General features: G+C 46.8%; 1 protein-coding gene across 1 annotated transcript in view; it reads left to right on the top strand.

Annotated features, from left to right (window-relative positions):
* The window catches only part of CFAP47 (cilia and flagella associated protein 47), a 2,858,849-nt gene that overhangs the window by 283,865 nt on the left and 2,554,558 nt on the right, over positions 1 to 20,426 (top strand). Inside the window, exons 18-20 of the mRNA XM_078657910.1 lie at positions 3,821 to 3,952; positions 6,827 to 6,904; positions 11,871 to 12,015. Coding sequence (XP_078514036.1) covers positions 3,821 to 3,952; positions 6,827 to 6,904; positions 11,871 to 12,015 — 355 coding nt within the window. The remainder of the gene's footprint in view (positions 1 to 3,820; positions 3,953 to 6,826; positions 6,905 to 11,870; positions 12,016 to 20,426) is intronic.

The raw sequence follows: 20,426 nt of genomic DNA, 5'->3' as shown, positions 1-20,426 counted from the left end.
CCATTAACGAAAGAGGGTGGACGAGGTGTATTCTTTTGTGTGCACAAGTAAGTGTATGGCCTGGTAGAGTAATATAGTTGAGACGTTGAGCAGTTCATTCTCATAGCTGCGTTTTAATGTGCGTTTTAATTCGTGTTTCAGACATCGCGAGGGCAACTTTGTGGCTTTCGGTACTGCTGAGTTTGTGAGTACCCTTATGTTTTCTAAGTTTACGCTTTGAGCTATCTAGGTCTTGATTAGAACGTTGGGCTGATACTTGTATTCATTCTATTTAGAACTACAATTGAGGCAGAAGGTAAGACCATTTCATTTTACATGGTCGGGTAAAAAACATTGATTTAACAATATAGGGATATTACAACCCATGTCATCGGTTTGTTTTACAGAATTGGTGACAATAATACGTCACAGTGAGTATTGCAAAGAATACTTGTATGTTGCTTCACTCAGTGGGTACATGACACCGTGGGACATGACCACTGTATATATGTATCATTGTGTTACTTTAATGTAGGAGAGAGAGATTTTTGGGTTCATTGACACTATTGGTGTGGTGACGGTTTATATATATATGTATATAGATTTATGTATATAGATATAAGCACTGGCTCTGACATCGGTTTAAATGTAAGCAGACGGTTCATATTATGCTCTCAGGAGATTGTAGATATATTATTGATTATACCTATATTGTTTTAGATTCATGGCGCAACGCACGTCCTGATGATGGTCTCTTGGAATGACTATGTGAGATCGAAACGTCAACGCTATTGCCGCTTCTTTGTACATATTGTTTGCTCATTTGATGATTGTCAACAATGTATAAAGTTGTAAATTAATGTATATATAGCTGATTTGTAAATACTGCCCATATAACGTCTAAAAAGTGTCAAAAACGTACTGCATATGCAGAGAAAAACGCAGTACAATTTTCTGTTGCCGTACATGAATGGATATGTGGAATAATACCTATACAATATAAAAAAGTATATGGTTTGAAAAATCGATATACAAAGAAAATACTTTGTTTGATACCATTGTCTCCTGAGTATTGTGATTTCATGCTCACTATTGTGACAAGCTACAAATTATAAATAGTGTCAAATTATTCCTTTAGGAGCACTTTATTTATGGACATATCTTGTGCTGTTGGAAATTGACCCGTGATCATGTATTCATTTTAAGAGCCAAATACCTCTTACGACAAGTTACTATACGATAGTATTGATGGGCTGCAGTAGGCTATCAGGAGTTTGTTTTCAATAAGCTCTTGAATGTGCCTTCTATGGCTAGCAGCTTCCGCTCTTCAGAGCTGTTATAGTTCTAGAGAGGGACAGGAGTACAAACAGATTCAAAGTTATAGGCCACAAAGTCATAAAGTTATGGTCTTGGCTGGTGTGCAGACATGCATATTTCTATAAAATCTGCACCTGGCAGGTTTTTTAGAAGGTTATGTCAGGGTGTGGACCTGAGCCCCAGTCTGATACTAAGAAACCAACCCCCAAAGCCCCCCCCCCCACCGAACACTGATTTAATACACCAAGATTGGGTATGTCATTTAGATTTTGCGTTGCTTCATTTCAAAATAGGCCTTATATGCTTCTGTCTGCCCACTGCTAAATTCTAAGTTTATAGGAAGGAAGAGTATGGAGACTAGAATAATGTTGCAAATCATTTCAAAGGGAAGTGCTAACATGTGCTTTTCGGGACTCTTCTGACAACCGGTTTAACATCCTGAACAACTGCTGTAAGTGCTCAGTCCTTATATTTAATTGTCTGTGAGTCACATGGAATGGGACAACATTATTCCCTATGGTCAGTAACAAAAAAACTGTTAATATGGGGCTATGTAGTGTATGGTGGCTATCTGCATGAGGATGCTTCTTTCAAGCTAAAATGTGGGCCCATGACCTGCATATTCTTGCTCCTAAAGTTGTGATCTTTTATCCTAAATAGCTGAAGGGTGGTTCCATTGACTGATGTAGTTCCCACTTGCCAACTGTTATGTGGTCCCAGGTATATTGGGATGGCCCCAGGTATGTTGGGATGATCTGTCCTTATTAAAAGCTGTCCTGAATTGTTCTCATATGATTGACTCTGATTCAAGCACTATTTGATTTGGTTTTATCCTCTATCAATTCTGTGATCTTTTGGCGAGTGAGCTTTGAGACATGGAGCACATTTGGAGGTTTTTATGATTATATGTGTTAGCAGTTTCTATTTCACTCCAACTGTTTTTCAGTCATCTTGGTGTTTTACCCAGCATCTCCATGCTTTCTAGGCAGTTTCCTTGGTAGATTTGTGTCACTTTTTTCTTGAACAGTTTTTTTATTGGTCAACTTGTGCAATGGTGTTTGTCTGACTTTCTTGGTAGGAGTCTAGACTTTTGCATGTAAATGCGATCATAGTCCAGTTTTGCCATCACAACAGGCATGTCCAGTGGTTTCCTTTTTAGGGGCATGGCTTTGTCGATCTTGTTTTCAGTTTCCTCAGATGCAGCTCTTGTTTTTTATTAGGGCTCTTGTTACCTGGCATATGGAAAGTTGTGTCCTGTTGCTATGCAGTGCCAAGGCATCCATTTACCATGGATAAGATATAGAGGGTTTTGTGACTTCACAGTGTGAATACAGGGTGTTCTTAACCGCATGCGCGCTAGCGGTTTTCCCGCTGCGCGCTGCGATTCGCAAAAACCCGCGTTACATGACGAGCTCAGCTCGTCATCAGCGTACGGCAGGTTACGCCCATGAGGAGCTGAGCTCGTCATCAGCCCCGAAGGGGTTAAATGCCAGGCCTTGGTTTGTTAGATGGGATCTAAAGAAAGCGCGCCTTGGCGGGCGCTCTTTTGGATTGCTGGCATCTCAGCTATGGAATTCTTTGCCGCTGGCCCTGCGGGGAGCCACTAGCTTGCTGGCTTTTAGGAAGGGCCTTAAAACGTGGCTTTTTATTCAGTAGCCGTTCTCTCTTGAACTCCTGGCTCACTGCTCTTTTAGTCTTTCATTTGGTGTTATGTTATTATGTTGCAGCTGTCTTTTGCCTTCTCCAATAAAAGCGCCGGGACACTCTTTTTGAGTAGCCGTGCGCTATAAAAATGAACTAATAACATAACATAACATAACATCTGTGTTTGCCTCTTAAGGACACCTTTATTCATCTCTAGTGGAAGGTTGAAGTAAATTTAAGTCCATTAATATTGTGTTTTGAGACCATTAAAGAGATGCTACATTTTGTTTTACTTTTTCCCTTGCAACATTAGGGGTATTATCATTTTATGTGTTGAATATTCCTACACTACTACTTAAGAGCTTCTTTCAGGTGGTCCATTTTGTAGTAAATGAAGTTCAGTATTTGGATAGCTCCACATAAGAGTATTCACTATATATAGTATAATGGTTTTAGTTCAGCAGCTCTAGTAATGCATATATATATATATATATACTATGTAACGCCTTTCTTATTCATTTTTAGGCTTACTGCTTTACACAAATATTTAGGGATTTTATTTGTTTCCAATGTTTTTGGTGAGTTATGGGACGACTTACTGACTTGATTTATTGTACTGAACTACATAGTATCGCATATGCAAAATAATCAGGATTTGGGGATTTAAAGTTTGATCAAGCCCAGAAAGTGGAGATCTCCCTATTCGAGTGTTGTGCCTTAGCTAAACACATTGGATGATGAGACCCGCAAATTTAACTTGGTTCATGAGATGCTTGGATTCAGGGAGAAAGCTATGGTTTTGAAAAGGGAATATAAATTAGTATTCTGTAGTACCTCCATTCTAAGTAATAAAATGACTAACTGAAAGTTGTTTCTTCAGGTTTTGGATGTGTATCCGCTTCTTGGAATGACCATCACTCCTTCACAAGGTGTGATACCCGTGGGAGGTTTTGCCGAACTTCAGGTCAACTTTGCACCTAATGCTGTAATCAAATTTGATACTAGAGTGGAGGTAAGAAAGAGTAGTTAAGTCCATTAACTATTGTGAAATTGTATACTTGCTCACTCATTCTTACTGTTGTTTGTAAAGCTAGCCTTGGGTTAATGTGGCTTACTTTAACCTTTTTCTTATTTTCCTTTTTCCTTTCTGGTTCATGATGTCACATTACGTTGGTATTATATGTCCTAAAAATATTTAGAACTATATAGGAATTTCTCAAGTACTAGAGGTCCATATCCTAAAGTACAAATGTGTCTTTATAGCACTTGGGCATTTGCTTTTAACTGCAATGTAAGTATGTTACATTTATTAGCATTCTAAATTTCCACATCTCTGTGTGTTTGCTTAGACCTTGATATGTTTGGCATTGGGTACACTTATCTCTCTATATTTAATTTATATTCTTCTCAACTATGTACTGTGTGTTTAGGTTCACTAGTTTGAATGGAAAAATGTCAGCCTAATATCTTGTTGTCCTTGAAAGGTGATTCATTCTGGGTCAAAGAAATAGTTACTGTATGATGTCTCTGAGCGGCTAGTAAGACAAGTGTACGGTTAGACAGATGGTACTGTCTGTTGCATACAAGTCCCACTCAAGAGTCCTGCATGCTAGGAGCATCTGTTGGAGATGCTGAAGTGTTTGGCCATGCTGTGTCACTAGTACTTACAATATCTGGAGTACATGTCTTTCACTCGTGCACTGCAGGCTTTGGAGCGGTGTTCGTCCATCTCCCACGCCCTACACTCTGTATCAAGACTAAAAACCCAGTGTACACAGCCTTCATCTGAACACAGAGCCTTGCTATGGCCATGCACAGGGGCCACTGGTTGCTTGAGTGGGCTTCAGAAATATTCCAAACATTGTCCATGTGCTTCTGTACTGCAAACACCCTTATGCTGATCAACGGACTTGCTTGTCTGTTACCTACACTTCATCTGTGTGCAGTCAATGGTTCCATATTGTGTCCTTTCACAATACTGTGCGCCCAGTGATTGTCCCATCAAGGGCGTAGCATGGTTTGTAATGGTTGCAAGGTATTGGCATATGTGTTGGGTGCAGTATGTGCCGGATAGATGGATGGATGGACGGACGAACAGACAAACAGACCTATCTACAATGGTCTTAACTCCTAGGAGGTTTCAAACATGTTCTAACAGGACTGTTTCAGGTATATATATATGTTCTCTATACACAGAAAGCTGTAAGATGAGTACAAGGCCACTCACCATGTCTTACATGCAAATTACTCTACCTATGTCTTCTGAAGGTATAGTACACTGAATTTGGCCTGTGGGGAGGTTACTGCATGTGTGATATATTTATGTGGATCTTGGTTATTTTTTTGCTAATGCATTTCCCTAACTCTGAATTGCATATTTGTGTGGAATCGTTTCCCATTAGACAGGAAAGGTAGAGACCTGTGTAGGTAGCAATCTAATGTAGAGGTGTACCTCTAACTCATGGGTGTACTGAACAAGCTCAATTCAACTCTTTCAAATATACTTTAGTGTTAAGAAAATATGGGTCTAGAAGTGAAGATTCTTTTTGTTGTATGACCACACATTAACTTATACTCATCCACCAGATCAGCATTCAAAATAGAGTTACTATGGCTAATAAATGTATTCTTTAGGTTGTTTGACTTTCATTACAGTTATTTCTGCAAGGGGTTTACTCTGTTACATTTGTGAGACTGCTGACAGGGGTGTAAAGCATATATCAGAGGTACACACACCATCCTCCTTTGGCTACAATGTATAGGATGGTTAATAATCTTCAGAACAGATCATAAATTCCCGATTACATTGTAAAGATGAAGTGATCAGTTCTCTTGTGACACCTGACGCCATGTAATGCAATGGTTGCATCTGCCAGGTTTTTCCTTGGATATTCAAGCAAAATCAATATTTGTACCTTTTCATGGTTGCAATTATTTTGGGGTTAAAGCATTCCAGATGTTGAAGAAATTGAAAAAGTTAATACAACCGGTATGTTGAGTCTTTCAGCAACTTGAAAGCCCTCTACAAATGTCAACAATTCGAGCATGGGCTTCTTACTTCTCCCTTTAAAAGCTCCCATTTAATGTCCTAAAGAACCTCCAAACGAATGAATAAGCCCAACATTGATGTGAATCTAACAAACTGTGCTGGTGCATTCACCCTCGGATCCAGTAGGATCAAAACATGCATTTTTATAAGATTAACAATACATTTGAATTCCAGATTTATTTTAGGCAAAGATAAATCTATGCATGACCCACCTTCATGACCATAGCATTTTTAAATAATAGATTCAGGGTTCATCTGACCAATATGGGAAGTATTGGGTGTCGAACATGAAAACCAGAGGGATATTCCAGTTGTTCTGTGTGTCATTGGTGCTGCACTTGAGTATGGCGTTGACGTAGAAGCCTGTTAAGTTACACATGCTCTTATCCTATGTGATGTGACTGGTTAGTAGAGTAGATGTTTATAGTGTGACATATGTAGGAAGTATTGGATGCAGTGCATGAGGACAGGAGGCGTGCCTAGTCATCCTGCTGTGGATTTGGTGCTGCGCTAGTACATGGAAGTGATGCACACAATGAAAAGTATTAAGAGATAGGCTTATGAGTGCTTTTCTCTTTTTGTCTGTTTGGTAGGCTTACATTGGTCAGACCTAAGAGCATTGAGAACAAGAGCTGTAGATTAGTGACTGCCCTGTACAAATGTTCAAAACACTTAATTAGATTTTGTTCTTCATATGGCTCAAGGACTCCCACGTAGATTTATTGTGCATATGGATTAGGTTTGCTGGAGTGTCTTTATTTTTGTAACACACAAATGTGTCTTTTCTTTCAATATAATGCTTTTTATTTCCAACGTCTTCTTCTTTTATTAAATCAGGTAGCTGTACGCAATGCTAAACATTTGGAGCTGAGGATTGGTGGTTCTGTAATTGCCCCTGAAGTGGACATTTCTGTGGTTAGTATGGTACACATATATTACAGCTCTCAACTTCAGAAACTATTTTGTAGATTTTTAATATGTTGTTGGTTTGCTTAAGATAGTTGTCAACGTTTAATGTTAGTGTAAACTAACTGATTTTAGATGGACATATTGTTGCGCGTATTCCTCATCCTATAAATTACCCATACAGGTTTAAGACTGGTCTGGAAAACCTGTCCCCCAACCATGACTCGGAGCACAGGGTCATGACCTCAGATTCTTGTGCCATCTAGTGAAGTACTAAAGTATACAAAAAAGTGATGGATTGAATGCTTGAAATAATCTCAGCTGCTGGTAATTACTCGGGGGGCCTCATTGATATTTTACACAACATGCCACTTCAGTTTGGACCCAGGCATATGCAAAACCGTCTTGACCCTGCACCCTAGTTAGGGCTCATCAATGAGGGATAACTTGATTCAATTGACAGTGTGCACAGGATCCATGTCTGGTTATACCTGTCCCACTCAGGGCAATGCACTTAAGTATACAAAAAAGTGATGGGTGGAATGCTTGAATTAATCTCAGCCACTAGTAATTACTCGGGCCACATCCCAATCTATCATTATTTTGCAGGATGAGCAGGGTTGAGACTGATTTGTATATGACTGGGTTCAAACTGAGATTGTATACTATAGCCATCTACTAGTGGGCATCTGGGAGTGGAGGTCAAGTTATTTCTGGCTAAGGCATACAGAGAGCTTCCTAAATGACCCTCCCTGTTCCCCCACAGGTAAATCACCTATAAAAGTAGGATATGCAAACAAAAATCTTCCAATTAAAAAAAATAGCCGTAGGCGCAAAAGTAGTCTTCTTCAAGGAAATGGTTTGACTCCTAGGACTTTTTGGGGTCTCAATCCCAAACGTCCTTGTCTTTAGATAAGATCCCGGCATTGAAAAGGATGAAACCAATGTTTCCGGGTCCTTTGGATGACCCTAAGCAGGTTGAGTCTGTTTGGTATGCTGTGCTGGATCCGTTCAGGACAGCTCCTACACTCCCTGGACTGTCCTCTGATTGGGGAGCACTCTCTTGTGGGCTTCTTACTCGAGTGGCTTCTGCCCTGACACCACTCATCTACTCTTAAGAAGTGAATGCCTGCCGTGAGTGTGCTTCAAGACAAAAGGCGCATTTATTTTTAATCTGTGGATGTTTTAGTGTAATTTTATTCTGAGATGAGTGTTCAAGGACGTCTTTCAATATATGTATCTTGCTCTGTTGTGGTTCTGTGCCACGAGTGTTATGTTAAAGCTTTAATCGTGCCCTTTCGCTCAGAAATGCGTCTTTGCACTGTTTTACCAAGTGTGACAAAATAAGGAATGCCAAAAAGCAACAAGCATTTGCAATGCATTAGGTCTCGCATTTACGAAACTCTCGTAAATGTGACAGCAATTGCATTGCAAATGCTTGTTTGTAAAAGCGCCATGCCACAAGAGTGATAGCAAAAAGAAAAAAAATCGATTAACAAAACACTAATCTCAACAAGGAAGAAACTCTTGAATGTGTCAATTTGCTAATGCGAGGTGTCCCCTCTAGTAAAGTGAAAACTACCAGAAGACCAGGGTGGCCCTCAAGGCAAAACAGGGAACCCTGTTAGCTGCCCAGAGCTCATTATTCCTTTTCAGTAGTAGGTGGTCAGCAGACACAGCCCCTTCTAGTCTCCTGCTTTATGCACGCTCATTGCCTTGCCAACAGGCCCATACCATAAACAGTTCCCCTATAGAATGTGTTTCAATGGGACAAAGGGGGTATTGTCCTGCTGGCCCCGCCCCCTCGGCAGCACCAAACCCCAGCAGGCCTCTGATGAGCCAGATAACAGAAGCACTTCCTCTGCTAATGGTCCTAGTCCTACTGCAGGCTGTGGCACTTAAATAACACAACTGTCAGGCGATGCAGGAAAGACCAGAACATCCAACCTGCAGGTATGGTTTTTAAAAACAGAAAAACTGTACATTTCAAGTCAGATTATCCTGCGTTTTATAAAGTTCTGAACTGCTGTAAACAAACTTCCATTCCCGTCCCGTCTTATAGCTGGTAATTGGTGACTGTTAGTTTCAGATGGTATTTTTACTAAATCCGTGGAACGTATGGTTTTTGTTAGCTGGACCTGTATTTTACTGTCCAATGTGTAACATCCATGTAAAAATTACCAAATCCAGCAGAAACGTTATGTAACCCATAAACTGGAATATCCACTGGGCATAAGGATGGCCACGCTTTATTCTTAGAGTGCATTTACATTTGGCTGTTGATCACACACAATTGTTTAAAACCACAAAGGTTCGGCAAGCCAGCTTCCGTGCGGATCCATGCAGAGATAAACAAGCTTAGTCCAGAATCGATAATTTTGCCAGGTGATGTCCATGTGAAAGCTCAGCTGCTCAGGCCGCTGCATTTTATTGTAAAAACACAGTGCTCCCTCTGCCCATGCACCTCGCCCCTCTGGGTGGTATGGACACTAATCTGATTACCTGCTAGTTGCGGTCAGCGGCCCTATGAAGCTAACAGAGAAGGAAGAGGCCGCCAACTGGCTGGTGGCCCGATGCATTGGAAGCTGCCCCAAGCAGTCCCCGGCAGAGTTCCCAGCGCTGCCCTGCCCTGATCCTGTGCGCACTGCTCTCCGACACAGAGCACTTCAGTCATCCAAAATAGTTAATGTGCCGGGTTACTGTGACACCAAGAATTCGATTTTCACTGTTATTATTAATATAAATAGAGGTGCGCGAGCTCCGCCATGTTGAACAAAGGAAAGGCGCGACCCGTAACTTAAAGATAAAGTGCACGTGACCCTCTGCACCAACTACAAAAATGTTTGCAATGCCAGAGGTCTCGCATTTAAATGCGAGACCTCTGACATTGCAAATAAGCGGCCGCCATTGTCCCGCGCTGAATATGGTCATCGTGCCTGAAGTAGGACAAATGCATTAAAGAAAATAGTGCTTAAAAGATTAAACAACCCAGCCCGTGTGACAAATGAAGTAAAGTGGCCAGTCGCTCTAGGAAGTGACAAATGCAGACAAGGCGATGCCAAGGAGGGACTAATAAGCCTATTAGGAAAACAGAAGCCTGAGTTTACAAAGGGCAATGACACAAGCCAATGAAAAATGTGGACAGAGAGTGGGCGGGGCTTGTATCTGCTTAGTCCACCACAAGAAGTCTCGCAGAGCAGCGCATGCGCGCTGGCACTAGGCTCGACCTACTATTTGCTTACTCCACCACAAGAAGTCTCTCAGAGCAGCGCATGCACGGTGGCTGTAGGCTCGACCTAAAAACCTACTGCAATATCTTGTTGACGGTGTTCCCTTCATGCAGTTTGGAGAAAAACGTTCCCTTGTCATGAGTTGTGAACTCGGAAACGGTGGGCTCGAGCCTTGGGGGAAACAACCTTTACAACGCAACTTTTACAACGCACTACCATTACAACAAAACTTTTACAACGCAACATCCATTACATCGCATGCCATTACAACGTAACCATTACAACGCATGACTCTACAACGCGTCATTACAACGCAGTCATTACAACGCATATAATTACAATGCATACCATCACAACGCATAGTACCCTTACAGTATCCAACACTTACCCTACTGTTGCACCCCCTGGAGTTAGAATAGTAATTTTTACCCCTACACTATCCAACACTTACCCTACTGTTGCACCCCCCTGGCGTTAGAATAGTAATTTTTACCCCTACACTATCCAATACTTAGAAGGCATGCAATGTAATGGTATGCATTGTAATGGTAGTATGCATTCTAATAGAATGCGTTGTAAAGGTAGTTTTTAATAATTTGTTGTAATGGCATACGTTGTAATGGGATGCGTTGTAATGTATGTTGCGTTGTAAAAAATGCGTTGTAAAGGTATGCGTTGTAAAAGTATGCGTTGTAACATCATACATCCGAGCCGTGGCCATCTTGAAAGGGGGAACACTAGGGGGCCGATTAGGATTGCGGTTTTCCCGCATTCTCCGGGCCGGCGGAAGTGTCCGCCGGCCCGGAGGATGCGGAAAAATCGCTGCGGAGCCTTCAAAGACCCCCCGCCAGATTAGGATGGCTGGGGGGTCAGGAAGACCGTCCGCAGCTTTTCCGCCGCGGTCGCCTTCCGACCGCGGCGGAAAAGCTCTAACATGGCTGGCGGTGTCTATCAGACACCGCCAGGCATATTAAGATGGTGGGAAAGACATGCTTTTCCGCGGCGGCTTTTCCTCCGTGTAAAAGCATACGGACTTTCACTTCGGGGGCCCGTTGCGGGCCCCCTGGGTGAAGGGGGGGTGGGGGGTGCACATGGGTGGTACCTATGGTACCCCCCTGCATTTGCGTGCACAAAGCAGCAGGCACTGCGCCGTGCCTGCCGCTATGTGCATGCAAATGCGATGCATGCATTTTTAACCTTGCGGCGGGTGCAGCTTGAAGCTGCACCTGCCGCAATGTTAAATATAGAGGATGTGACCGCCACCCTGGCGGTCACATCCTAATCTGCTCGGAGGGAACGCCGCAGCCCCTGCGGACGTTCCCTCCTCCTCAGGGGTCGCGGACGGACTCAAGTCCGTCCGCGATCCTAATCGGGCCCTAGGTTTGGTGACAAGGCAAAGGGTGTACTCTTGCCTTAGTACCTCTGGAGCTGGGCACTGGTGAAAAGGAGCGCAGTGTTTTAGTAAGACTGAACAAGACAGAGTGGTTTAAATATAATTCTTTTAGAATATTGATAGTCAAAGTCAGAAAGGGTAAATGACCCTATTTCTGCAGGCCAGCTGTTATCTATGTTATAATGTTTTGCTTATGTTGGAGCATTGAATGGACTGAGAATTTCCCAGTCTGACAAATCCCATATGAATGAAGTGTGTAGTATCATAAAGGCAGTAGGGCTGTCCTGGTTAAACAGTCGAAGTTTTCTTCCGCCAGAAATGACTTTTATTTTTTATTGTTTTCTTTTTGTAGAAATCATTTTTGTTTCCTGGAGTTTACATCGATTCTACACAGACAATTCCATTTCTGCTGCAGAATAAAGCTGCAACACGAGCCAGGGTGGATTTCGACATGACCAAGTACAAAGATTTTGCACTGACCTTTCCAGATAAGTCAGGTATTTCCTCATAAAGGTTAAAAGCAAATTCCTGGTGTTATCTGTTGTTACAATAGCTGCTGAATGTATGCCTAGGATTGCTCAGTTGCTCCACAAAGCTTGGTAATATTTCCGTCCTTAGAGCTACAGTAGAACCACTTCACATTTCTAACAGAAGTTCTTACAAAAATTGAGGTTTTAGTGTTGGGCATAGTTATTGCTTTGTGTGTTCATAAACTAAGAACTTTATGGCATTCGAGGCAAAACAAGGAATGCAGTGCTAGGCATTACAGTGGTGTTGCTTTATTATTGTGTGATCTTCACCACCAGTAGCATTGTTAGCCAGTATATACAGCTGATAGCACAGTTATCTTGTATGCTTCTTGCAGTTTGGTAAAACACCTCAATTGTAACCCCTCCACCATAGTCAATCTTGAAGCTCCGAACATCCGGCAGCTTTTGCTGTAATAGTGGTAATAATTTTGATAATAACTAGGCCTGGGCAGTAAATTCTGTTCCGCTCGCGCAATTTGGGTAATTTCGCATTCCGCAAAGAACGCGGAATTCCCCGAAATTCCGCGATCTGTGGCTTTGCAGAATTTTTTGCTTGTTCGCACTTTCAAAATGCATGTTCGCAAGATATTTTCCCCCTGGGCATGCAAACAGCATTCACAAACAGGAAAAACACATCGCGAACGGGCGGAACAAGCAATTCCACGTGTTCGCGGAGATTTTTTACCGTTTCGCGGAGCTTTGCGTAGCGCGACTACACAAATTCCGCCCACCCCTAATAATAACATTATCATTGTGCCGTACATACATAATCTTGTCCATCCTCTTATTTGGTTGGAGGCCTGAAAGGCACTGCTGCCTCCTGGTACTTTCCTTCTTAACAACTGATGCTAGTTTGTTTCTGTTTCAGGCATAGACCTTTGCATGCTGCTCTTTGATAACTATTGAGCCAAAGGTTGCGGTAAACCGGACTCATAAGGATGTCTATAGTGTGATGCTTGTGCGATGCACTAGTTTTCCATGAGGGCTGATGGGTCAGTGTCTCTTGAAGTCCTCTTTGAACCAGTAGAAGGTCAGCTGCTGCTGGGATACTGATCTCCGGTCACAGCAGGTCCAAAGATATCCTTTGGTGAGGGCTAATGTCCGTCTTTGGCGACCAATCCACACTCTGATGACTCTCTTGGGTCCGGCAGACATGGGACTTGTTGGCTGCATATCCGCTATCAGCTATGATTCCTTGCTAGTGGGTATCGACTGACTGGGACAGGTGACTTCAGCTGCTTGAACAGTGGTTCAGCTGACAGGCCCTTGAAGTTACTGCTTTGGTTTGGGGCTCAGCAGCCACGTTTCCTCGAGCCAGGCACCACAGGCATAGTCCTCTCCTTGCTAGCCCAAGGAGCAGCGAGTGCAGTCCAGCGCTTGGTGCAGCTTCTTTTTTTTTTTTTTTTTTTTTTTTCCAAAACCTTTATTGCACTTTGCATAGTACACAGCGGAATGCCTACAACCCTGAGGGCCGGCCGCCATCCGAGGATCGTTGCATACACAGACTTTCAGCAAAAAGGATAGCAATACCACAGTGACAAGGAATTTGTGACGGAGCGTACTGAAACAATAAAAGTGCCATTTAAGCAATTATTCAATGCAGGAATTGAGGTTTTGATGGAGTTTTTTTTTTTCTTTCGTTCCTTTTTGTGAAAAATAACAAACTCGTAACAACAACAGTTAGGAATGACAGTGTGGTCTGACATGAATCAATGCATTTCAAGTTTTTCGTGCCTCTCTGATGTACGGGAACCTGACAGCCCTATACAGCGCTCGTATGCCTCCACCCACCCCACCCGTCCCCACCTCCTTGGCCCACCAGTCTACGCTTTATGAGGCCACCCTCTGCCGCAGCCCAGGCCTACACTTCACTCCCCCCTCCTACCCAGGTTTAGCCCCCTTCCCCTTCATCGTCGGATTCATCCAGACCCTCCTCTCGCAAGGGTTCGCAGATGTCCCCCCTGTACTCATTCCATTTCAGCCATATCTTATTCCATTTCCCGGGGCAGGCTCGGTTGATGTATACTGCCCGCTCGGTCAACATCGCCCGATCCATGTTCAAGCACCACTGGGACTTAGTCGGTAGTTCTGCTGACCCCCAGCGCTGTGCTATGTCACGTTTCGCTACCATTAGCCCCGCCGTGACCCAAAGTTGCTCGTATCGGGTCAGGTCAGTAGATTCCCATATATTTAGCAAACATCTCCTCGGGTCAGGTAGTATGGAGTGTTCTAATGCCTGTGAAATTGTGCGGAGTACTTGTGCCCAGTATGCCTGAATCCTGGGGCAGTCCCATACAGTATGGAAGAATGTGCCTTCCTCCCCACACCCACGCAGACAATAGGGATGGGGCGCCCTGTGTATGCGATGTAGCATTGTCCGTGTATAATAAACCCTGTGCAAGATCTTGAATTGCACTAATCGCATGCGTGCCGAGATGCCTACTTCTTTAGGGGACCCAAGTGCTGCGTTCCATTCGTGTTCATCCATGTCGTTAACCTCCCCCTCCCATTTCACTTTCAAGTGTGCTGTGGGTTCGGGGCTGTTGTTGAGTAGTTTGCGGTAGGTGAGGGATGTCGCCCGTTCTAACATGTAATCCGTGAGAAGGCGATCCTCCAGGGGTGAGGACTCTGGGAGTAGCGTATCTGCTGGAATGGCTGCAAGCAATGCGTGACGGATCTGAATGTATCTGTAGAGTTCCCTGTCGTTGAGCTCATAGAGTTCTCTTAGTCGGGCAAAGGGGATCACTTCACTCCCCTCCCATAGGTCACCCACCACGGAAATGCCTATTGTGTCCCATTGTGCGAACCCCTTGGTGTTCCTCAGGTTGCCCAGTGCGCGAGAGTCCCACAGCGGAGTCATCCTCGTGATTCTCCCCTTCCAGCCCAGAGCTGCCGTGGCTGCGTGCCATATCTGCACCGTTAACTTGGTGGGGCCGAGCAGAGTGCGCAACTTGCGTCGATCATATAGTGGACCCAACAGACTATCAGCGCCCAACTGCTCCCTGTCCGAATGAAATGCGGGCTCGGCCTGCGGTGCGTGTATCCATTGATTAATGGGTTTCAATTGAGCAGCCCAGTAATACAGTTTTAAATTCGGTAGCGCGATGCCCCCGCTGTACCAGTCTCTGTGTAGCTTGGATTGTGCCACTCGCGCTGGTAGGTTACCCCAAAGTAGGTTAGAGACCAGAGCCGCTACGTTCTGAAAGAATTTGGGTGGCACAGGATATGGCGAATTTTCGAGGACGTACAAGAAGCGTGGTAACGCCATCATCTTGTAAAGCGCCGCCCTGCCGAGGAGTGTTAACGGCAGGCCGGACCAGAACTCCACATCCCGTTTGAGTCTATCCAGGGGCGGCTTCAGATTCTTAGCTATGAATTCAGCCGGGTCCTTAGTGACGTGTATGCCTAGATATTTAAAAGAGGATCCCGCCAGTCGCAGCGGGCAGTTATCGTCGACGTCCGGAGCCGGACCCCGTAGCACGTATATCTCCGACTTGGACCAATTTAGCGTGTAGCCGGAAATCCTGCCGTACGTGTCACAAATGTGTAACAAGGCCGGTATTCCCTCCTCGGGGTCCGTTAGATACAGTAGCATGTCGTCCGCATAGAGGGACAGACGGTCTTCCCAACCTCCGGTCCCTGGTATACCCTTGAGGAGGGGAGAGGCTCGTATGAGAGTCGCGAGGGGTTCCAATGAGATAGCAAATAACAGGGGCGACAAAGGGCAACCCTGTCGCGTACCCCGTCCCAGCGGGAAAGTGCGGGAAATGTGGCCGTTCGCCACCACCTGAGCTACCGGGGCTGTGTACAGCAGTTTGACCCACGCTAGAAAGCGAGGCCCGAACCCCATATGTGTCAGCGTTTCGAACAGGTACTCCCACTCCACCAGGTCAAATGCCATTGTGGCATCAAGTGCCAGGATTACTGCTGGTGTGGTGATGATGTCAGCTCTGGCCAGGATACCATGTAGTCGCCGCAAATTCAGCGCCGTGTTCCTATGCGGCATAAACCCGGACTGATCCGGGTGTATAATCGAGGGCAGATGGGGCATGATCCTCTGTGCCAGAAGCTTGGCCAAGATTTTCACTTCCGCGTTCAACAAAGAAATTGGTCGATAGGAGGAACAGTCCTCTGGGGGTTTACCCGGCTTGGGGATTGGTATTATAGTAGCCTCACGCTGGTCCGGCGGGAGGGACCCCCTCTCCAAACTGTCCTTAAACATCCCCAGCAGATGCCCGCTGAGGGTGTCTGGCATTACTTGATACCATTCTATGGGTATCCCATTCGGTCCCAATGCCTTGCCCGGGTTTAGTGCTTTAATGGCCAGCTGAATTTCATCGGCTGTAATGTCCGCCTCCAGCTCGCTCGACGCCTCCGGTGAGAGGGTCCGGACCTCGATCGGTGCCAAGAGTGCCCTGGCACTCTCAGGTGTAATTTTACGCGCCGGGGTGTACACTCGTTCAAAATGGGTCGCAAGTAGTTCCGTTATACGCCTCGGATCAGTGTGTGGCACTCCCTGGTCATCTTTTAGTCGTTGGACCCCCCTGGAGCTACCATCGCGTTTATCGAGCCACGCCAACATTTTCCCCGCTTTGTCCCCCACTTCATAGATCCTGTTCTGAGTGTCGGTTAAGAGACCCTTGACTACCACCCGTAGGTGATCGTTGTACAGCTGTTGCTGGAGAGTGAGTGCGTGCAGGGCAGCGGGTGACGGGTGAGACTCATGTGCCGCGGTCAGTTCCCTCAACTTAATCTCTAGGTCAGCTAGTTCCTGAGATTGTTGTTTCTTATGACCGGTTATGGTGTTAATGGCTTGGCCCCGCAGAACCGTTTTATAGGCCTCCCAGAGCGTCGCCGGGGAGCGCACTGAGTGGGTGTTTTCAAGAAAGTAGTGTTTCGTGGCGTGTGTGAGTGCTTTGCGAACCTGTGGGATTTTGAAGTAAGATGTGTGCATGGGGTATGTGCGCCTACGTGCTCTCGTCTGTAGGGATAGCGTCAGTATGAGCGGTGAGTGGTCCGAAATACCACGAGGGTGAATTACCAGGGTGTCTACATGGCAAAGGGCTTCCCCCAATGACAGGAAATAATCGATGCGAGACAGACTGCCATGCACCGCGGAGTGGAATGTGTATTGTTGCCTGCCCGGGTGTAAGTGTCTCCAGATGTCTGTCATGCCCATGGCCGTGGCAAATCGTCGAAAGTATGTTTCCCCCCCTATCTGGTTGGGAGCGGGGTGTTTATCTAGTTGTGGGTCGATGACCGCGTTGAAGTCCCCCCCTAGGATAGTCTCACCCTCGGGTAGAGTTAATAGGAAGTCCCCTAGTCTTGGGAGGTGGACTGAATGTTAAGCCGGTGGGACATACACCGATACCAAATTAAAGAGTTTCCCCTCCCATTGCCCCTGCACGGCCGCGAAGCAGCCCTGATCATCCGTTTTAATTGATAGGGGCATGAAACGTGAGTTCTTCTGTATTAGAATGCCAGACCCCCTGGAGCCGGACGTGAAAGCAGAGTGGGCCCACATTTTGTAGCCTCGCCTATCTAAGGCCTTCGTAGCTCCCCCCACTAGGTGTGTCTCTTGCAACAGGGCCACCGTAGGCCGCAAGCGCTTAATAGCAGTTAATACCAATCCCCGCTTAACCTTGTCCCCCAGACCTCTCACATTCCAGGACATCAAGGTCATAGGTGGGCATTGCGTGTCAGAGTGAGTCACCCCCTCCGCCGGTTCTGGATTGTTAGCCATCGGGGGGTATTAGGTGCATGATGCAGTGTCCCAGGGATGTAACCAGCCCATCGGCTGCGTTGTCACACAGCAAAGCGTTCCTAATCATCATGGGGGCATAGTATCACTGTCCGTTCCCAGCAATGCGTTCTGATTCCCATAGGTACTGAAACATTGTCCTTGACCCAGTATGTACATTCCCAACATAAACAGTTCAAAACAAACCCCCCTCCCTGCCCCCCTGCTTAACGGACCTACAACTGCCCGCCACCCCAACTGAGCAGAGTGCTTTACCCATCCCAAAACCAGATTACTTGCGTGTAGGGGGGAGAGCGTCTCCCCAGGCAGGCGGCTTCCCTGAAGGCTTTCGGGGCAGCCATGCCAGCGTCTACGTGCAGCTGTGGAGAGTATAAGTCAAAGCGGCAGTCGGCGACTGCTTATTGTCCAGAGTCTGAGTTCGGGTTCAGTCTTCCTCGCCCCCTCCTTCAAGTCCATGGGAGGGCGAGTGTTCCGTTCCTTCCACCCGACCCGAGGTTTGCGAGCCAATTCGGCTGCCTCCTCCACGGTCCCGTTCCGATCTGTGTGGTCTGCGCTGTCGTCCAACGGTGTGCCATCCTTCCAGCCACTCCCGGGCCGCTCCAGGGGTGTCGAAAATCCACACTTTTTTGTCCGCTACCACCCGCAGTTTAGCCGGGAAGAGCATTGAGTACGGCAGTTCTTTATCCCGCAAGGTCTTTTTTACTTCCAGGAACGTCCTCCTTCTCCTAGACACCTCTGCCGTATAGTCCGGGAAGAAAGCAATCTTCGAGTTCTGGATTTGGATGGCCGGTGCCACTCTAGCGGCCTGTAGAATGGCGTCCCGATCTCGGAAATTGAACAATCTAGCCAGTATCGGTCGCGGTGCGGCCCCCGACTTGGGTTTTCCTCCCGGGACGCGGTGTGCCCTCTCGATGGAGAAGAAGTTTGAGAGTCCCTTTGGCTTGAGCCTAGATTTGACCAAGTCCTCCACGTAGAGGTCCAGTGCCCCCGTGTCTTCTGATTCCGGCACGCCTAAAATTCTGACATTGTTGCGTCGGGAGCGCCCTTCCTGGTCATCCAGCTTGTCCCGAAGCTGCTTGTTATCGGTTTGCAGGCGTTCAACTGCTATTTGCAATTCGGATACATCCTCAACCAATGATTTAGTGACCACCTCGACCTGCTTGACCCTCTCGTTCATTTTTTGGAGATCCGCTCTTATCAAGGTGACTTCCGTTGCTGTGGCACCCACCGTCGTTTGTACTTGGGCCAGCGCTGCCAGGACATCTTCAAGCGTGGCCTTCCTCGCCCCCTCGGGTTCGGCCGTTTTCCCGGCGGTCTTGCGTTGTTCTTGGGGCGGTGAGTGCCTCTCATATGCGAATTTGTCCAGCTTGGCCTGGGTGGAGGTATTTCTGGGGCCCCTGTTAGACATGGCATCGCCACGAATTAGACTGCCAGATGGTTAGAACGATCGTGCGTGGGTTGCGCCGGGCCGCTTCTGTGCGCTCCGGCGGCAGACCTCGTTGCGGGATATGGTCACCGCAGTGGGGGGCGGGATCCCCTCGCCGTTATGCCGTCGTGTTATGCTCCCTTTAGAGATTGCGGTCAGGCCAGGTGCTGCGTCGCCCCTTAGCAATGGTTCAAAGGGGTGTTTGGCGGTGCGCTGCACTGTGTGACCCACACCAACTGTGGCCGCCGTAGTGCGCCTCTCCTCCGTGTCTCCCTGATGTAGGTGCTGCCCAGGCGTCCGCCCCTCTTGGTGGCTCAGCTAGCGTGTGGCTCCCGGTCTCCTGTCGGGAGGTCCTCAATTTCCACAACCCTCGCCCGCAGCGGTCGCTGTGTAGCTGTGCCTGCTGTTGTGTGGCTTCGCTGGCCGCTGCTGGGGCCTGGGGCAGTCCGCTGTTGTGACCGGGTAATGGCGGCACCGGGTCAAGCCTGCGCCGCTCCTGTCGCGCTACCGGTGGATTCGTGCGGGACCGGGGAATGCCGCCGGGCTGTGGTGTTGTGCTCCCGTGTGCTTGGGTGGACGGGAAGGGAGTTTCGCGGTAATCGGGGTGTCCCTTCCGCCCTCTCTCAAGTGTTAATTACCATTCACCCTTTCCTACTGCCCGCGTGCAGTGTCACTGCGTAGTAATGTTTCCCACTCTTTGAGGAGGCACAGGTTAATGTCCGATCTATCGAGAGTCCGGAGTGGCCCCGGTGCTACCCGGTGTGTCGGTGCATTACAGGGCCGGAGCGCACCCTGTCAGCTCCGTGTGGTAACTGCTCAAGCTGTCGTGTGCTGTCCCTATTCCAGCCATAGGATGGGGGGGGGGGCAGTCACTCGCGGTTCATCGGCTCGGTATTCACCGAGTCCCACTGTTAGTATGCCCCGTAGGTCTGCAGAGTTCGGTGACCCCTCCTTTCATCCCTGAAGTCCTCCTCCCGGTCCCAGCACCTCCAGCGTACCTGCACAGGGGACCCGCGCTTGTCTCCCGGAGTTATTGTCGTCTGGTCAAGTCCGCCGCCCAAGATGGCGGTCCCGCCCCTCGAGCTGCGGCGTCTTCCGTGGTGATATCTTGCGCACGTTTCTCTTTGCAGCGCCTGTCATGCGAACCATCCGCCAGTCCGATTAAACATTGCGGGAGCTCCCCGGTTCGAT

The sequence above is a fragment of the Lissotriton helveticus genome, chromosome 8, assembly GCF_964261635.1.
Source record: "Lissotriton helveticus chromosome 8, aLisHel1.1, whole genome shotgun sequence".
Lineage (NCBI taxonomy): Eukaryota > Metazoa > Chordata > Amphibia > Caudata > Salamandridae > Lissotriton > Lissotriton helveticus.
This window is presented reverse-complemented; position numbering and strand designations above follow the sequence as displayed.